General features: G+C 43.0%; 1 protein-coding gene across 5 annotated transcripts in view; it reads left to right on the top strand.

Moving 5' to 3' along the window:
• The window catches only part of amotl1 (angiomotin like 1), a 204,140-nt gene that overhangs the window by 67,768 nt on the left and 116,014 nt on the right, over window positions 1-20,358 (top strand). For all 5 annotated transcript variants that reach the window (XM_059646539.1, XM_048533191.2, XM_048533192.2 and 2 more), the window contains one exon: window positions 13,207-13,480. In XM_059646539.1, the coding sequence (XP_059502522.1) occupies window positions 13,207-13,480 (274 nt within the window). The remainder of the gene's footprint in view (window positions 1-13,206; window positions 13,481-20,358) is intronic.

Genomic DNA, 20,358 nt, shown 5'->3' with positions numbered 1-20,358 from the left:
CTATCCCCTGAGTGCAGCTGTGGCATTCTCCCTGATGAGTAATGCAACTCCTCCACCTCTTTTACCTTCCTCACTATTTCATATAAAACAACAAAACCTTGGAACATTTTGACAGCCAGTCCTGTCGCTGTCCCAACCAGATGTTTGTATGGTCTGCAACATCATAGTCCCATGTACGGATCTGGGCTTTAAACTCATCTCCCTCACCCATAATACTTCTTGCATTGAAAAATAAACATACTTCAATGCATCAGCCCTAATGTATTCATTAACCTGCCACTGCCTGTCCTTCTTTTCAGACTTACTGGTTACTGGTTATAACATTTATCTTCCCTCCACTTTCTGACCTGCTGCTTTGGTTTCAATCCTCTACTAGCCTAATTCAGACTTTCCCAAGCAGCTCTAGTGACCCTCCATGGGAGGATATTGGTTCCCCTCCAGTTTAGGTGCCACCCAAGCCTCCTGTACAGATCACCCCTGCTCCAGAAGAGGTCCCAATGATCCAAGAACCTGAAACACTGTCCCCTGATCTAGCTCCTTAGCAATCTGTGATAATGGGAACTGCAGATGCTGGAGAATCCAAGATAGCAAAGTGTGAAGCTGGATGAACACAGCAGGCCAAGCAGCATCTCAGGAGCACAAAAGCTGACGTTTTAGGCCTAGACCCTTCATCAGAGAGGGGGATGGGGAGAGGTTCTGGAATAAATAGGGAGAGAGGGGGAGGCGGACCAAAGATGGCGAGAATAGAAGATAGGTGGGGAGGTAGGGAGGGGATAGGTCAGTCCAGGAAAGACGGACAGGTCAAGGCGGCGGGATGAGGTTAGTAGGTAGGAAATGGAGGTGCGGCTTGAGGTGGGAGGAAGGAATGGGCGAGAGGAAGAACAGGTTAGGGAGGCGGAGACAGGCTGGGCTGGTTTGGGGATGAGCTGGGCTGGTTTTGTGATGCAGTGGGGGGAGGGAGAATTTTGAAGCTTGTGAAGTCCACATTGATACCATTGGGCTGCAGGGTTCCCAAGCGGAATATGAGTTGCTGTTCCTGCAACCTTCGGGTGGCATCGTTGTGGCACTGCAGGAGGCCCATGATGGACATGTCATCTGAGGAATGGAAGGGGGAGTTAAAATGGTTCGCGACTGGGAGGTGTAGTTGTTTATTGCGAACTGAGCGGAGGTGTTCTGCAAAGCAGTCCCCAAGCCTCGGCTTGGTTTCGCCAATGTAGAGGAAGCCATGCTGGGTACACTGGATACAGTAGATGTTCACCTGCCAATGTGGTATACTGTATCCATTGTACCTGGTGTGGCTTCCTCTACATTGGGGAAAGCAAGCGGAGGCTTGAGGACTGCTTTGCAGAACACCTCCGCTCGGCTCACAATAAACAACTGCACCTCCCAGTCACGAACCATTTTAACTCCCCCTCCCATTCCTCAGACAATATGTCCATCATGGGCCTCCTGCAGTGCCACAATGATGCCACCCGAAGGTTGCAGGAACAGCAACTCATATTCCGCTTGGGAACCCTGCAGCCCAATGGTATCATATAGGTGACTTCACAAGCTTTAAAATTCCACCCCCCCCCCCCCACCCCCGACTGCATCCCAAAACCAGCCCAGCTCATCCCCTCGTCCCACTGCATCCCAAAACCAACCCAGCCTGTCTCCGCCTCCCTAAACTGTTCTTCCTCTCACCCATCCCTTCCTCCCACCTCAAGCCGCACGTCCATTTCCTACCTACTGACCTCATCCCACCTCTTTGACTTGTCTGTCTTCCCTGGACTGACCTATCCCCTCCCTACCTCCTCACCTATATGCTCCTCTCCACCTATCTTCTTTTCACTCCATCTTTGGTCCGCCTCCCCCTCTCTCCCTTTTTATTCCAGAACCCTCTCCCCAACCCCCTGTCTGATGAAGGGTCAGCTTTTGTGCTCCTGAAATGCTGCTTGGCCTGCTGTGTTCATGCAGCTTCACACTTTGTTAGCCTTAGCAATCTGTCCTATTTTCCTACTTCTATATTCTCTAGCATGGTGCACCAGAAGTAGTCCAGAGATTACAACCTTTGAGGTCTTGCTTTTTAATCTACTGCCTGGCTTCCTGAATTCTTGGTGCAAAACCTCATTCCTCACTTTGATCATACCAATGATACCAAAGCGTCCCCCAACTGCTAACTGATTACCTCCCCTTCTAGGATGCCTTGCAGACGTTCAGTGACATTCCTGACTGTGGTATCAGGGAGGCAACACACCATCCTGGAGTCAGGTCTTTGACCACAGAAGTGTGCATTTACTCTTCTGAGTAAAAAAAAATCCCCTATCACTATTGAGGCCCCTTCTCACCCACTGTGCAGATAAGCTGCTCTTGGTGCCAGAAGCTTGGCTCTGACTGCATACCTTTTGAGGTACAGTACCCTCATCATCTTCCAAGATGAGTGGGATTTAGTGAGTGGCACCCCAGGATCTCATACACTACCTGCCTGTTCTTTCTGGTTTGTGTGGTGGTCACCATTCCTTACTTTCCTCAATCCTTTGAGCTGCAGTGTGACCATCTCTCTAAACATGCTATCAGCCTCATGGATGTGCCACCATGCCTCCAACTGCTGCTTAAGCTCCGAGCCTTGAAACTCTACCCTCTGCAGTTTGGGAGTACTTCCTACATATGGGATCATCTAGGACACTGGCAGCATTCAGAACTCCCTATGTGACAAGCTGCACATTCCATTCAGTTGGCCTCTCCTGACACCTCAAATTTACAATTAACCTCTTAGACTAGAATAAAATTTCACAACAGCTCCAGTTGTTTAAACACAGCCCCTAATGTTGATTACTCACCGACCAATCAGATTACTTCTTTCCTATGAAGTCTCACTTCGTTTTTTTTCAAACACTGAATCCCATGTTTTTGGTTCTCAAGTCTCTGCCTTCCGATTGCTCCCAGCTCTGAAGTAAGTCCCTGTAATAGTAGGCCTGAAATCCGCACAGTGCTAGATGTATAGTGCTTACTGGTTCCCCAGTCTCCGCCAAGGACTGATCCCTGCTTTGAGGACTTACCTCATTGTCAGATTGAAAATGGCTGGCTAATGATCTTGTTAACATCAGCAGTAGGGAGAAAAAAAAGCAATAGAATTCTTATCAAAAGAAAGAATAGAAACATTGTCCCAACATCAAAATATAATGTTTAATCTGTGAAAGACTGTGTCGCTTGATCTATCTCGCTGAATTCTTTGAAGGGGCATCGGAAAAATGGTGACCAGAGATACTTAGCAGATGGAATTTATCTAGATTTCCAAAAGATCTTTGATAGGATACCAGATTATGGCTAATTAACGACACAGCATGCAGAGTCAGGTGACTGGGAACAGAATGGATAACTTTACAAGACAGAATGAAGAGAATAGAATTTAGAGGGTAGGTGTTCTGAGTGGACAGGGTTGAAAGTCCCTCAAAATTGCACGAGAAGCATAATTTAACAGTTTTTGTATTAAATATTTAAACTTTTGAAATGACGACAATTTCTAATTTTGTAAATGAAATTTAGCGGATAGGGAGGAAGGTCAGTACTTAAGAGGCATGAGGCAGAGGAGAGGTGGTGAGAGTGACTAACTTGGGCATCAAGGCTGCATTTGACCAAGTGTGACATCAACAAACCTTTGCAAAACTAGAGTCAGTAGGAATTGAAGACAAAATGCTCTGCTGGTTGGAGTAATCTTCACTCCAAAGTAAACTATGCATGGGTTAGTGTTCTAAGCCCTATTATCTTCAGCGGCTTCATCAGTAACCATCCTGCCATCATTACGCCAAAGGTGGGGATGTTCACTGAAGATTGTGCAGTGTTCAGCAACTACTGGGATTCCTCGGGTAGTAAAGCCATGTCCATCTGCAGCATGATGTATCCAGGCTTAGGCTGACAAATCACAAGGAAAATACATGCGAAAAAGATGCCAGACAATGATCGAAGCAACAACAACTATTGTTAAATTCCTCACAAAACGGTATTCTAGAGGGTTACCACTAGATACCGAACTGTGCTAGCCATTTAAATGTAGTGGCTTCAACAGCAGATCAGAGATTATAAATCCTGCAGTGAGTAACTCGATGCCTACACTCCCAAAGTCTGTCCAACATCTATCTAAAAGGCAGAAGTGACGGAATGCTCCCCACTTGCTAGATAAATGCACTCCAACAACACGAGAGCTTGACAATATCCAGGATAAAGCAGCCTGCTGACTGGCATCACATCCATAAACGTTCACTTCCTCCACCACTTTCGCTTGGTAGTAGCAACATATAGCTCTGCTGAAGCTTACCAAGACACTTTTGACAGCACCTTCCAAATGCACAACTATGATGATCTAGGTAGATAAGGGCAGCAGATACATGAGAAAATCATCACCTGCAAGTTCCCTCTAAGACAGTCACCATCCTGACTCTTAAATATATTGCCATTCCTCGGTGTGGCTGTCTCAACATCCTGGAACTCCCTCACAGCAGTGTAGGTGTACTGACAACAAATGGTTTGCAGCATTTAAAGAAGGCAGCTCACTACCATCTCCTGAGGAGAATTGAGGATAGGCAATAAACATGCCCCCCCAATGAGGCCCAATCATCTGTATAAATTTAGAAAAGGGTTGCAACAAATCACGAATGGTAAAAAAACTTGCAAAATGGCAAATAATTGCAAATGAATTTGAACAAAAGTATGAAATATGGTAATACTGAGAAAATAAAACCAATAAAGATCACATATTATTTGGGAAGTAATTATACAAATAATATAAATTAAAACATCTTTATGCACAGATGTAAACCCAAATTAACTGGTCACAATTTTTAGTCGTAAAACCATTGAAGCATAGAACATAGAAATTACAGCACAGTACAGGCCCTTCGGCCCTCTGTTGTGCCGACCTGTCATACCGATCTGAAGCCTATCTAATCTACACTATTCCATGTACGTCCATATGCTTGTCCAATGACGACTTAAATGTACCTAAAGTTGGCGAACCTACTACCGTTGCAGGCAAAGCGTTCCATTCCCTTACTACTCTCTGAGTAAAGAAACTACCTCTGACATCTGTCTTATATCTTTCACCCCTCAATTTAAAGCTATGACCCTCATGCTCGCTGTCACCATCCTAGGAAAAAGGCTCTCCCTATCCACCCTATCTAACCCTCTGATTATTTTATATGATTCAATTAAGTCACCTCTCAACCTTCTTCTCTCTAACAAAAACAGCCTCAAGTCCCTCAGCTTTTCCTCATAAGACCTTCCCTCCATACCAGGCAACATCCTAGTAAATCTCCTCTGCACCCTTTCCAAAGCTTCCACATCCTTCTTATAATGCGGTGACCAGAACTGTATGCAATACTCCATGTGCGGCCGCTCCAGAGTTTTGTACAGCTGCAGCATAACCTCTTGGTTCCGGAACTCGATCCCTCTATTAATAAAAGCTAAAACACTGTATGCCTTCTTAACAACCCTGTCAACCTGGGTGGCAACTTTTAAGGATCTGTGTACATGGACACAGAGATCTCTCTGCTCATCTACACCACCAAGAATCTTACCATGAGCCCAGTACTTTGCCTTCCGATTACTCCTACCAAAGTGCATCACCTCACACTTGTCTGCATTAAACTCCATTTGCCACCTCTCAGCCTAGCTCTGCAGCTTATCTATGTCTCTCTGCAACCTACAGCATCCTTTGTCACTATTCACAACTCCACCGACCTTAGTGTCGTCTGCAAATTTACTAACCCATCCTTCTACGCCCACATCCAGGTCACTTATGAAAATGACAACAGCAGCGGACCCAACACCGACCCTTGCGGTACACCGCTAGTAACTGGTCTCCAGGATGAACATTTCCCATCAACTACCACCCTCTGTCTTCTTTCAGCAAGCCAATTTCCAATCCAAACTGCTATATCTCCCACAATTCCATTCCTCCTCATTTGTACAAAGCAATTCAATCATTAGGATTAAAGTAGGTTAAAATTGCAAAGTTAGAAAAAGTGGTAAACATGTATTAGTTAGATCTCTCATTCTAACTCAATACATGGATTACATTGGAAACTAATTACAGATAAACCCATGACTGGTCTGTAGACTTGGGATTTTATGTTCATTGCACTACTAAGGCGCTCAGAAATCTCATCAAACAAAAATATGACACTGGGACCCTTGAAATATTGGGGCAGGTGTCAAAAAGCTTGGTCCAATATTTTTTTTTAAAGGTTGAGCAAAAAATGGAGATATGTTTGTATGGGTCTGAAAGAGTTAATACTGAGAAGATGTGCATCTTCCCACTCCTCCGTCCACTATAATGAGACCGATATCCTGCTCCACCTCATCATCTGAGAACAATGTCTATCTGATTAATCGTGCTACATTTAACTCCATTATACTGTTCTGTATATTAAAATATTCCTTCCGTCCTACTTTGACGCCATCACTCTGATAACTTGTCATGATCTCTCTACCTTAATTAGTTTTCGATTACTTGTTTCTTTGGTTAGACCTTGGCATGCAACTCTTATTCTTATCATGTCATTTCCAGCCATTTGGCTTGTTTCCAGCACCAACTTATTTTTAATGTTTTGTAATTATCTCTCTGTCTCAATTATTTGCGGTTATAGGACATTTGTTTACTTGCTGTTCAGCTGTTCACACTTTACTCACACTGCCTGACACATCTGATCGCCTGCCTGTCGACACTCCACTCACACCATTTGTAAAATCTTTTAGAACATAGTACATAGAAAAGTACAGCACAGTACAGGCCTTTTAGCCCACGATATTGTGCCGTGGAATAATCCGAATCCAAAAATAAAATAACCTAACCTACATTCCCCTCGATTCACTGCTGTCCATGTGCATGTCCAGCAGTTGCTTAAATGTCACTAATGACTCTGCTTCCACGACTACCACTGGCAAACTGTTCCATGCACTCACAACTCTCTGGGTGAAGAACCTCCCTCTGATGTCTCCTCTATACCCTCCTCCTAACACCTTAAAACTATGACCTCTCGTGGCAGTCAATCCAGCCCTGGGGAAAAGTCTCTGGCTATCGATTCTATCCATACCTCTCATTACCTTGTACACCTCGATCAGGTCACCTCGCTTCCTCCTTCTCTCCAGAGAGAAAAGCCTGAGCTCAGTTAACCTCTCCTCGTAAGACAAGCCCTCCTGTCCAGGCAGCCTGCTTGGCCTGCTGTGTTCATCCAGCTTCCCACTTTGTTATCCTGCTAAACCTCCTTTGCACCCTTTTCAAAGCGTCCACATCTTTCCTATATTAGGGCGACCGGAACTAGATACAATATTCCAAGTGTGATCTCACCGAGAATCCTGCCTTTAATCCTATATTCAGCATTTAAGTTCAACCTTCCAAAATGCATCACCTTGCATTTATCCAGGTTGATTTCCATCTGCCAGTTCTCAGCCCAGCTCTGCATACTGTCAATGTCTCGCTGAAGCCTGCAATAGCCCTCAATACTATCAACGGCACCTCCAACCTTTGTGTCATCAGCAAACATATTAACCCACCCCTCAACCTCCTCATCCAAGTCATTTATAAAAACTACAATGAGCAGAGGCCCAAGAACAGAGCCCTGCGGGACACCACTCAGCACTGACCTCCAGGGAGAATACTTACCATCTACAACCACTCTCTGCCTCCTGTCAGCCAACCAATTCTGAATCCAGACAGCCAAATCACCATGTATCCCATACCTCCTGACTTTATGAATGAGCCTGCTGTGGGGAACCTTATCAAATGCCTTGCTGAAGTCCATGTACACCACATCCACTGCTCGACCCTCATCAACCTGTCTCGCGACTTCCTCAAAGAACTCAATAAGATTTGTGAGGCATGACCTGCCCCTCACAAAGCCATGCTGACTCCCTTTAATCACGCTATGCTTTTCCAAATAGTCATAAATCCTATCCCTCAGAATTCTTTCCAAAACCTTGCTGACCACAGACATAAGACTGACTGGTCTGTAATTTCCAGGGATTTCCATATTCCCTTTCTTGAAAAGAGGAACAACATTTGCCTCCCTCCAATCTTCCGGTACGACTCCTGTGGAGAGTGAGCAAGTGAAGATCTTCGCCAGCGGCTGAGTAACCTAGGATAAATCTGGTCTGGCCCTAGGGACTTATCAATCTTAATGTTTGCCAAAATTTCCAGCACATCAACTTCCTCAATCTCTATCTGTTCAAGCCTGTTTTCCTGCTCCTCAAATTTCTCATTCAGAACAAGGTCCCTTTCCTTAGTGAAAACCGAAGCAAAAAACTCTTAGGGCTTCCCCTATCTGCTCACACTCCACACAGAAGTTCCCTACGCTATCCCTGATCGGCCCCACCTTCTCCCTGATCATTCTGTTATTCCTCATGTATGAGTAAAATGCCTTCGGGTTCTCCCTAATCCTTCCTGCCAAGCCTTTTTCGTGCCCCCTCCGGGGTCCTCCTCAGTCCACTTTTGAGCTCCTACCGAGCAAGCCTGTAATCCTGTAAAGCTGTGTTAGACCCTTGCTTCCTCCACATTACGTAAGCTGCCTTTTTCTTTTTGACGAGAAGCACATCTGTTCCCGTCATCCAAGGCTCCTTAATCTTATCCCTTCTTACCTGTCTCAGAGGAACAAATTTATGCATCACTCGCAACAACTGCTCCTTAAACAGTCTCCACATGTCTGTTGTGCCCTTTCTATGGAACAATTGCTCCCAATCTGTACTTTCCAACTCCTGCCTGATAGTGTCATAGTTTCCTTTTTCCCAGTTAAATATCTTTCCCTGTTAACTGCTCCTTTCCATGGCTGTGGTAAATGTGAGGCTGTTGTGGTCACTATCACAAAAGTGTTCTCCCACCACGAGATCTGACACCTGTCCTGGCTCATTGCCGAGCACCAAATCCAAAATGGCCTTTCCACTCGTCGGCCTGTCCACATACTGAGTAAGGAAACCCTCCTGAACACAACTGACACAAGCGGCTCCATCCAAACCATCTGCACTAAGGAGTTTCCAATCAACATTGGGAAAGTTGAAGTCACCCATAACAACAACCCTGCTACGTTTGCACTTTTCAACAATCTGCCGGCCTATGAGTTCTTCGATCTCCCTACTGCTATTTGGGGGTCTGTAGAAAACCCCCAATGAGGTGATTGCTCCCTTGCTGTTCCTAACTTCCACCCATACTGACTCAATCTACAACCTTCCTCAGCAGCCTCCGCCCATACCACGAGTCCTCATCAAAACTTCTTTCAGCCACCGTTATTCTGTCCTTCACTAACAAAGCCACACCTCCCCCTCTTTTACCACCTTCCCTTACCTTAATGAAAGATCTAAACCCTGGAACCTGCAACATCCATTCCTGACCCTGCTCTATGCATGTCTCCGAAATGGCCATAACATCGACGTCCCAGGTACCTATCCAAGCTGCAAGCTCACCTACCTTATTCCGGATACCCCTGGCGTTAAAGTAGACATACTTCAACCCAGCTTGCTGTCTGCCAGCATACACCTGTGACAGTGAGGTCCTGTCCATGTCCCCCCTACGCTCATCCTCCTGTGTACTAGGACTACACCTCAGTTTCCCATCCCCCTTCTGAGCTCGTTTAAATCCACCCTGTATAGCACTAGCAAATTTCCCACCCAGGATATTAGTGCTCCTCTGGTTCAAGTGGAGACTGTCCTGTTTGTACAGGTCCCACCTTCCCCAGAATGAGCCCCAATTGTCCATGTACCTGAAGCCCTACCTCCTGCACCATCCCTGCAGCCACGTGTTCAGCTGAAATCTCTCCCTGTTCTTGGCCTCGCTATCACGTGGCATGGGTAACAAACCAGAGATAACCATTCTGTTTGTTCTAGCTGTCAGCTTCCACCCTAGCTCCCTGAAATCCTGCCTGACATCCCTATCCCTCTTTCTACCTATGCCGTTGGTGCCTATGTGGACCATGACTTGGGGCCGGCCACCCTCTCCCTTCAGGACCCCAAAGACACAATCCGAGACATCACAGACCCTGGCACCTGGGAGGCAACACACCGACCTTGAGTCTCTTTCGTTCCTGGCAAACCTTCTATCAGTCCCTCTAACTATTGAGTCCCCAATGACTATCACTCTCTTCCTATCCCCACTTCCTTTCTGTGCCAGAGACCTGCACCCAACTGCATGCCTCTGGTAAGTCGTCCCCCTCAACAGTATCCAAAACGGTATACTTGTTTTTCAGGGGAACCCTGTACTGACTGCTTTTTATCCCCTTCTAACAGTTACCCAGCTTTCTTCACACTTAGAAGTAGCTACTTCCCTGTAACTCTTGTCTATTACTGACTCTGCCTCCCGAATGATCCGAAGTTCATCCAGTTCCCGCTCCAGTTCCCTAAAGCGGTCTTGGAGGAGCAAGAGTTGGGTGCACTTCCTGCAGACGTATTTGGATGGGACACTAATGGCGTCCCTCACCTCAAACATCATGCAGGAGGAACATTCCTCTACCTGCACTGCCATCCCTGCTAGTCCCCTAATCAGAAAGTTTTGAAAAAAAGAGAAGCTTACCTTGATTTGTCCCTGGTGTATCAGGTTAGAGGAGGTGGATGGGTGGGAGGCCCTACAAGGGTAGGATCTCGGGTTTACACAACGATCACTTATATAGCTGAGGGATGAACAAAAAAGGTCCCTCCCTTCCCAGAAACCTCTGCTACAAGGTGCTGCTGCTTCACAAAGAAATGGAAGGCTCCAACGCTCGAGGTAAGCTTTTTGAAGATTTAAAATCTCTGACTCACCAGCTTCCCGACAGGTCCCTGGTCCAAGCTCCTGCTTGTGCTGCTGCTTCACAAAGAAATGGAAGGCACTGACGCTCGTGGTAAGCTTTTTAAAGATATGGAATCTCTGACTCACCGGCTTCCCGACAGGCCCCTAGTCCAAGCTCCCGCTCGCGCTGCTGCCTCTCTGCCTATAAATTATGTGCCTGTGTGCTACTCTTCACTCAACCTGATGAAGGAACAGTGCTCCAAAAGCTTGTTATTTCAAATAAACCTGGTGTTACGTGACTTCTGACCTTGTCCACCGCAGTCCATCACCAGCATCTCCACATCATGTCTTACTAATGTAACCCACAATAAGCTGCTAACATGCAATAAACCGTACTTTGTTCAATACATGAGCCTCTACTACTTAGATTCCTTTTATTTATTCACAGGATGTAGATGTCACTGGTTGGGCCAGCATTCATTGCTCATCCCTATTTGAGAAGGCAATGGAGAAATGCCTTATTGAACCACTGCAGTCCATTTGCTGTACATACAGCCATAATTAATGAGGGAGCCTGCACATGGTCTTCCTGGTTATCTGCTGCTGTTGTTCTGCTAGGTGATTGTAGTCATGGTGAAAAGTGCTTTTACACCATCACATGAGACAGATCCTGCAGATCCCAACACTTATAGAGGATGGTGGCAGCAAACCTACCACACGGTGAGCTGTGTTATAGATTTCATTTCACTGCCTCATTAAACATGCTGGCGGCAATGGAGCTCTGAAGATTTTTCGGCATCTTCAGACCCTGTTTTAATTTACATGATACTGCAGAAAACCAGCAGCAGGGAAGAACTGAACATTTAAGAAGAAGAAACCCTTGTGCTTAGATTCAACAAGGGAGAATCTCTACAGTCAATGGTAAAAAGTATTTCAGACCTGATAAGAGAAGACAGCTACGGGGGACTTAGAAGCTTCCTAAAGGAGGAAAATTCTTGAACAAAAAGGCATTCCACACGGACTGAGAGAGCTTACTGCAGCAGTGATCTATAGGAGCAGTTGTGAGTGTGCTCAGCTGAACAGAAATTCAACATGTAAAGTACCATTAATACATTTACAAGCCCTGGGAAAACCTCAAAACAGGCTGGGGAATCAGGTAAGGAAAGTATTTGCAGCTTAGATAAATTTTTGCTGCTACAATGGGCAGGCACCACATGGCAACTCTACAGCAAGGAAATCACAGGATCTACTGGACAAAAGGGTGCCATTCAACTTATCATGTCAAGGATCACAAAAACATTTTAATTGGAGGCCATAGTCCAAAGGTGTTGAGAAGCCAGAATAAAAATGACAAAGTGAAGATTAGAAACCCTGGTTTAATGGAAAACTAAGTTTTTAGATTTTATTAAGGGTGTAGAAAAGGTAATTGTTCAGGAAGAAGGTGAAACAAATTGGGACCAGTATTTGTACCATTATTAGACAGTGGGAAGTATCAAGCAAAGCATGTGAAATAGAAATCAATTATTATGGTCTGAACAGTGGGATTCATCCAGTGAAATAGTGGAAGAGGCAGAAAAAAATTTCACTGCAGCAGCACAGAGTGAGCTATTACGGCTATTAGCACTAATAGCACAGCTATTACTGCAAATTAAACCTTTTAAATGAGGGCAATAAATAATCACATCAGTAAAACATGGAATCAGAAATAATATTCCAGACAGATTTGGTTTCAATAATGGATCAAATAGAACAACTTGGAAGAAATAATTCTGAACATATAGAATTCAGCACTAAATCAGAAGTTGAATATACAGATTGCCTTCTGTACTGCCTGCTGAACCTGCACACTTATTTTTAGCATGGGTCCATGCGGAGATCCAGGTCGCATTGAATTCTGTCTCCATTTATAGCCATTCAAATAATAATGTGCCTTGAGATTTTTGCTACCAAGTGGAGTATGACACTTTTATCCACTTCATCCTGCATCTGCCATGCATTTGTCTATTCACTCAGCCTGCCCAAATCACAGTGCCATACTTCAGGTCACGTTCCACCAACTTTGTGTCCTGTGCAAATTTTGAGAATATTGCATTTAGTTCTCTCATCTAAACCATTAGCGCTTTGTGTGACTAGCTGGGGTCCATTGATCCATGCTGTACTCCACTAGTCACTGCCTGCCATTGAAAAAGCCCCATTTATTCCTGTTGTTCCTTGTCTGCAAATCAATTTTCTATTCATCTCAATAGGTGACAGCAAACCTACTAGATGATGAAGCATAGACTTGTTTTTGCTTCAAACAAAATAGAGTTGTTTATAAAATGATAAAATGGCATGGGGCCTGGACAGCTGTGTATAAAGTTATGTATTTCAACTGTCCATAAGCCTTGAGGCTTCAACACTTAAGTTGTAGCTAGAATGCATAATCACTTGTGATGCTGTGTATTGTTGCATTGATTTTCATTTATGTTGTGATTTTCTAGGCAATGCCACACATTTTTTCAATCATTGCCACCACAGGACCACAGCCCTATGTCTTTCCAGAGCTCCATGGAAAAGAATAAGTTGCAACTTGCATTTTTGCAGCCACCTCTTCCTCAGGTCCAACCAGATCCTGTGTCAAACCAGCAACTTTCAGTTGATGCAGTTGCAATTGTGGCAAGGGCTCAGCAGATGGTGGAGATACTATCGGAAGAAAACCGTGCCCTTCGCCAAGAACTGGAGGACTTCTATGAAAGAAGTACAAAACTCCAAAAGGTACTATGGCTCTTTATATCAAATTGAGTGCAAGCCAAGTTCCAAAGGATCTAAAGATAATTTATTGATGAGGTGTTGTAACAGTTGTTGACCAAGTGACTGTTTTATATAACTTGCAGATTTTAATTACTGCCATTGGTTTGTTTATACTGCAAAGCAAAACTATGAATCACTATGATAATGAGTACACATATGAAAGAAATCGAGGTATTTCTATAATGTTTTCGGAAATAATTTTCAATTTTGTTCCACAAATGTCAACAGTAATGTGCCAACAAAGTATACTTGATATCCTGATGTAGGATCTTGTTGGGCAGGGAGTACAATCAGAAATCATTGCAAAGGGAACTGCTTGCTTCATAGGATTTACAATTTTTCAGCTACAGCAGCTGATGATTGTGCAATGGTATTTGATTTAGTTCTCCTTCAAAGGTGAAAGAAGGGAATGGGATGACTAGGTATAGCCTTGGTATAGATTACTTGACCTAAAATTGTTTTGTAGCTTCTGACATTCTCATGTCTAGTTTGCACTACAAAGTCATTTGGATGGAATGTTGACCCTTCTGTGGGGGAACTTCCTCAACATTGCATAATTTTGAGGCTGGACATTTCAACATATTCAGCCAATTTTTTTCCAGTATGGCGAATGCATGTAAGATCAATCTTGTGGACATTGGTGCTAAGTGCAGCATCTTGTTGGTGTTAATTCGTAAACTCCAAAGTGAACCTGCAGCTCCACTTAGGGTTTCAATTATCCATAGCTCTAGAGTTGACAGTATTGGCTGCAGTTCAAATGACCAAAATGCATTGTATGCATAGATAAACTAAGTTCTCCATACTTAATATTGTGTGTCTCCCATTCTATGAACTAAAGGGACTTTAAAAAGTATCATCATTTTGTAGGCTTACCTTGGATGGTAATCTATACAGGAGCTCTCCCAATGAGATGACTTTAAGTTGTCCTCCATCCAAATGATTGACTTCTGTTGTCACCTGTACTTACTCCTTGACACTTCTATGTACTTCATCTTATTCTTCCATTCTGATATTTGAATCGGAGCCCAATCGAAATATATACAAAACAGATTTTTGTGGCAGATGTACTAAGTATTTTTTATGTTGTGAAGCAAAAGGGTCAACATCCTCTGGAATTACAACATTTGGCTCCTTAGGGACTTCTGGGAAACACAAAAATAATAATTGCTGCAATATCACAAATAAGATTTAGAAAGAAATTCCTCCTCATCTCATTGAATGGGAACTCAGTTATTTTGAAATGACACCCTCTAGTTTTAGATTCCACAGGAGAACAAATATTATGTTGGCATCACCTTTTCAGAAACTTCTATGTTCAATAAAATATCTGCTCATTCTTCTAAACTCCAATGACCATAAACCCAACCTGCTCAATTTTCCTTATACGACAGCCCCTTCATTCCAGGAATTAGCCTTGTGAATCTTCTCTCAATTTCTTCCAATGCAAGTATAGCTCTCCGATAGTAAAACTGCATTTAAGTGCTCTATGCCATTGTTGCATGTCTTTCCCACATTTATGCTCTTTCTCTTTTACAGTAAAGACCAAAATCTATTTGTCTTCCTAGTTACTTGCTGTACATGTATGCTAATATTTTGTCACTCACTGTGCTGTACTGTTCTATGTTTTTTTTCTATGTTCTTCTATGCTAAGATACACATATACCTACATCATACTGCAGTCTGTCTCTATTTGAGTAATACTTCACTTTCTATCAACTGAATAACTTTGTGTTTTCACCCAATGGAAAAAGTTTGATAGACGACAACAACACTCAAGAAGTGTGACACCATCAGGACAAAGTAGCACTCTTGATTGGCATTACATCCACAAGCATCCACTCTCTCCACCACTGACACTCAACGACAGTGTGTGCTATCTACAAAATGGACTGTAGAAATTCACCAGAGATCTTCAGATAGTACCTCCCAAACCTACAACCACTTCCATATAGAAGGACAATGGCAGCAGATACATGGGAACACCACAACGTTCAAGTTCCCCTCCAAGCCACTCACCATCTTGACTTGGAACATGTCGGCATTCCTAAACTGTTGCAGGCTCAAAATCCTGGAATCGCCTCCTTAATGGCATTGTGGGTCATCCAATGGGTGGACTGCAGCAGCTCAAGAAGGCAGCTCACCATCACCTTCTCAAGGGCAACTGGGTACAGACAATAAATGCTGGCCAGTCAGCAATGCCCACATCCAACAAATGAATCAAAGAAGATGGAAAACAATAATTCAACCTATCTGTTACCATATGCAGACCCAGTTCTACTCACAACATGCTTTCCTGCCTATCTTTGTATCATCAACAGTGTTGGCTATAGCACAGTTAGTTCCTTCATCCTGGTCATTAATATAGATCATAAACACTTGAGGCATCATCACTTAACACTGAGACATTCCCGTCTCTACAACTCAAAATCTAAAAGTGATCCATTTATCCTGTTAGTTAGCAAATCCTCTGTCCATGCTACAAAATTTCACTAATCCCATGAACTCTTCTGCATTAAAATTTTGTGCCACCTAATTGAATGCCTTCTATAAATCTAAAAACAACACTACTTGCCATCTAGAAGGATGGTCCCAATAACTTAGGGAAGGGTGGGGTCCAGTTTAAGAATACAGGGTAGACAATTTAGGACTGAATTGAAAAGAAATTTGTTCACCCAGGGAGTGCTGAACCTCTGGACTTCTTTGTCACAGAAAACAGTTTCAGCCAAAGCATTGAATGTTTTCATGAAGGTGTTAGGTAAAGTTCTATGTGCTAAGCGGTAGTGGAGTACTGAATTAGATGATACTATTGAAATGGCACAGCAGACTTAAAGGACCAAATGGCCGCCTCCTTCTATTTCATACATTCCTACATTTACTAGATCGATTAGAGGTCCCCCTTGAACTACCCTGCTTGCAACATCTTCAACGAATTTGAATAAATCAATTGAACATTCTCTTTCCTTTCACAAACAATGTGATTTTGTGGATTACATTTGAAGCGATGCCACAAAAGTAGCATAAAACTCCAAAATATGTAAGTGGCAAGGAGTCAACATATTCTAGAGACACTGGATGTGGGTGCAGAGTGGGTGAAGCAAATTACAAGTTAACCATCTTACTAATGAATTATGTGAAATATTTAAATGAGCGGCATAACATACAAGCTACAGGGCAACTGTTAGGAAATGGAACTAAATGGATTAATGCTTGATGACTTGGAAGGCCCATAACCAGATGAAGGGCTAAAAATGCTATAATTCTAAGCATGCTGCAAGCTAGGGGATTTGTTAAGGTAATGTAAACCAAAGAGGTTCGAAATCTGATGCAAACGACCTTATTAAAAAAAAGCTATGGAATTTGATGAACAAAAAATATACTGCAGATAGTGAATGGTAGTTGTAATTATAATGCAGCATTGGTTTCACACGGTTTACATATGTTTCTCTTCCAAATAGTTGTTTAATAAATTTGGAAAACACCATTTTGATTTCCTAGCTTAATTTACATGGAACTGGGAAACGCATGAGCATGAGAAAATATTTTTTTTAAAATACCTGAAGTGAGTTGTTGACAGGGTATTTGTTGATGCAGTATGACTGATTGATTTGTTTTATATATTTTGTTTTCTGTTCTATCTCTTTCTTCCCTTGTACCACCTGGTGTATCCTGGTTGGTAAAGCAAGATAACTTGTTTATTTTATATAGAATTCCTACAGTGTGGAAACAGGCCCTTTAGCCCAACAAGTCTATACCGACCCTCAGAGAGCCATCCCCTATAACCCACACATCCCTGAACACTATGGGAAATTTAGCATGGTCAGTCCACCTAACCTCCACATCTTTGGACTGTGGGAGGAAACCAGACCACCCGGAGGAAACCCACACAGACACAGGGGGAACATTACAAACTCCACTCAGACAGTCACTTGAAGGTGGAATTGAACCTGGTTCCTGGTGCTGTGAGGCAGTAGCGCTAACCACTGAGCCATCGTGTGCAAGCAGTATTGGTGACTGTACTTGCAGAAGGAGGCTAATGTGTTGTAAGCAGCTCAGAGAAGGTTTACTAGAGTAATAGGATGAGTGAGTGGATTGCCTTGTGAGGTAAGATTAACAAATTAGACAATAGGTGCAGGAGTAGGCCATTCGGCCCTTCGAGCCAGCACCACCATTCATTATGATCATGGCTGATCATCCATAATCAGTATCCTGTTCCTGCCTTATCCCCATAACCCTTGATTCCACTATCTTTAAGAGCTCTATCTATCTCTTTCTTGAAGGTATCCAGAGACTTGGCTTCTACTGCCTTCTGAGGCAGAGCATTCCATATATCCACCACTCTCTGGGTGAAGAGGTTTCTCCTCAACTCTGTTCTAAATGGCCTACCCCTTATTTTTAAACTGTGTCCTCTGGTTCTGGACTCCCCCATCAATGGAAACATGCTTCCTGCTTCCAGAGTGTCCAATCCTTTAATTATCTTGTACGTCTCAATCAGTTAGTCTCAATCAGTTAGCCTCAATTACGTCTGAATCCTTTGGAGAGTAGAAAAGTCAGATGTGGTTTAATTGAAACATAAGATCTGAGAGGATTTGATTAGGTGGTTGTGGAAGGAATGTTTTCTCTTATGACAGAGTCTAGAACTAGGAGTCACAGTTGAAAATAAGGTGTTGCCCATTTAAAGCAGAGACAAGGGGTTTTTTTTCTCTTAGGGGATTGTGAGACTTTGGAATTCCCTTCCTCAAAAAAGAAGTGGATAAAGAATCTTCAAAATTTTTTAAGGTACAAGTCCATAGATCCTTGATTACCAAGGGGATATGCAAAAACTTAAGAGTTAAAGTTCAAATCAGATCAGCTATGATGGTATTGACTGGATTCAAAGGACCAAGTAGTGTGCTCTTGTTCATATATTTGTACAGTTACATTTACTATTTGATATGCTCTGTGGGATGTTCAACCATAGTTTGCCTGTTTCCCATATAGAACATAGAACAGTACAGCACAGTACAGGCCCTTCAGCCGACAATGTTATACTGACCTATTATCCTATTAAGATCAACCTACGCTGCATACCCTACATTTTACTATTCTCCATGTGCTTATCCAAGAGTCGCTTAAAAGTCTCTAAGTATCTGACTCCACTACCATTGCCGGCAGTGCATTCCACACACCCAACACCCTTTATAAAGAACCTACGTCTGACATCTCCCCTATACCTTCCTTAAAATTATGCCCCCTCGTAATAGTCATTTCCGCCCTGGGAAAAAGTCTCTGGTTATCCGCTCTAGCTATACCACATCAGCTTGTACATCTCTGTCAAGTCACCTCTCATCCTTCTTCGCTCCTTTGAAAAAATCCCTAGCTCCTTCAACCTTTCCTCATAAGACCTGCCCTCCAGTCCAGGCAGCATCCAGGTAAATCTCCTCAACACCGCGTCTAAATCTCCCACATCCTATGTTTTTCATCTCATTATGCTGTTATTAATTAGTATTATGGGAGATTGTCCTTTAAATGGTGAAAATGTTTTAAGTGTTCAATTCAGAATTTGAAGCTAAATCTGATGAGAAACAATATTTCAATACAAATCCATTTTGAGAGACATAAGTAGGTGCTGCCCAAAATTACATCATAGTTATGCCCACTGTCATTCTAATTAAATCTGGATGGAATTGGAATGCATACATAAATAAGTGAAATGGCTGTGTAAATTGTTTAATTTTTCGATAATTTCCATCCCATTAGAAATAATTTCAATCATTGTACCTTACACAGGTAAATTGAGATGTAGAGATAACAAGGTGTAGAGCTGGATGAACACAGCAGGGCAAGCAGCATCAGAGGAGCAGGAAAGCTGACATTGTTGGCTTAGATCCTTCTTCAGAAATTGATTTCTGGGCGCGAAACATCAGCTTTCCTGTTCCTCTGATGCTGCTTGGCCTGCTGTGTTCATCCAGCTCTACACGTTGTTATCTCAGATTCTCTAGCATCTGCAGTTCCTACTATCTCTAAATTGAGCTGTATCAGGGTTAAATGATAATTTGGTCAGAGAAGTTAATCAATTGAAAGGTGCTCACATCTGGATATTGTCTCCCTGCCTCAGTGTCAGGTTTGTCTGTGTTTTTATTGGTGAACTACAGAAATATATTTCAGATTGACAGAGGGATGGACATTCATCATCAGTGCATTTTTCAGAAGCCTGTATTGACACATGGGATTCCATGCTTTGCAGGAGTTCAGAAGATTGCGATGGAGAGTGCTGCAGAATTAAATGAGGCAAACTTATTACCGTGTTCCTCCACAATTAGTAGCAGACATTATGGCCTGAATAAACACGTGTGCCTTTATATTCTCTTGAAATAAGAAACTTGTATGCTAATCAAATCAAGTATGTAAATGCTGCTGCAGATGGTAAAAGTCTGTACAGCCATTCTGGGCTTCTGGAGATTTAAGCATATTAACGTTGGCTTGTTGTAACATTCAAGGTTACAGGTCAAGCGCTGGAAAGTGGGATTACTGTAGGTTGGTCAGTGCAGCCTTGAAGGACCAAAAGGTCCTTTTCTGTGCTCTGTGACACTGTGGCTGTATGACACGTTTAAACCTCATTCACCATGACTTCAGCGCAAAAATAAAGGCTCATATTCATTTGTTATACTCTGGGAATGCTGTACTGTTGGAGGTGCCATTTTTCAGAAGTTATGTTAAATCAAAGCAAAATTTGGCCCTTAGGTTTGCTGTGGGATTTTTTGTTTTGGAAGATCAGGGGAGTTATTCTCAGTGTTCTGCGCAGTATTTTTCCCTAGGAAGCAGTCAGATTACCTAGTTTTATCGCATGGTTATTGATAGGATCT

The sequence above is a fragment of the Stegostoma tigrinum genome, chromosome 6 (assembly GCF_030684315.1).
Source record: "Stegostoma tigrinum isolate sSteTig4 chromosome 6, sSteTig4.hap1, whole genome shotgun sequence".
Lineage (NCBI taxonomy): Eukaryota > Metazoa > Chordata > Chondrichthyes > Orectolobiformes > Stegostomatidae > Stegostoma > Stegostoma tigrinum.
This window is presented reverse-complemented; position numbering and strand designations above follow the sequence as displayed.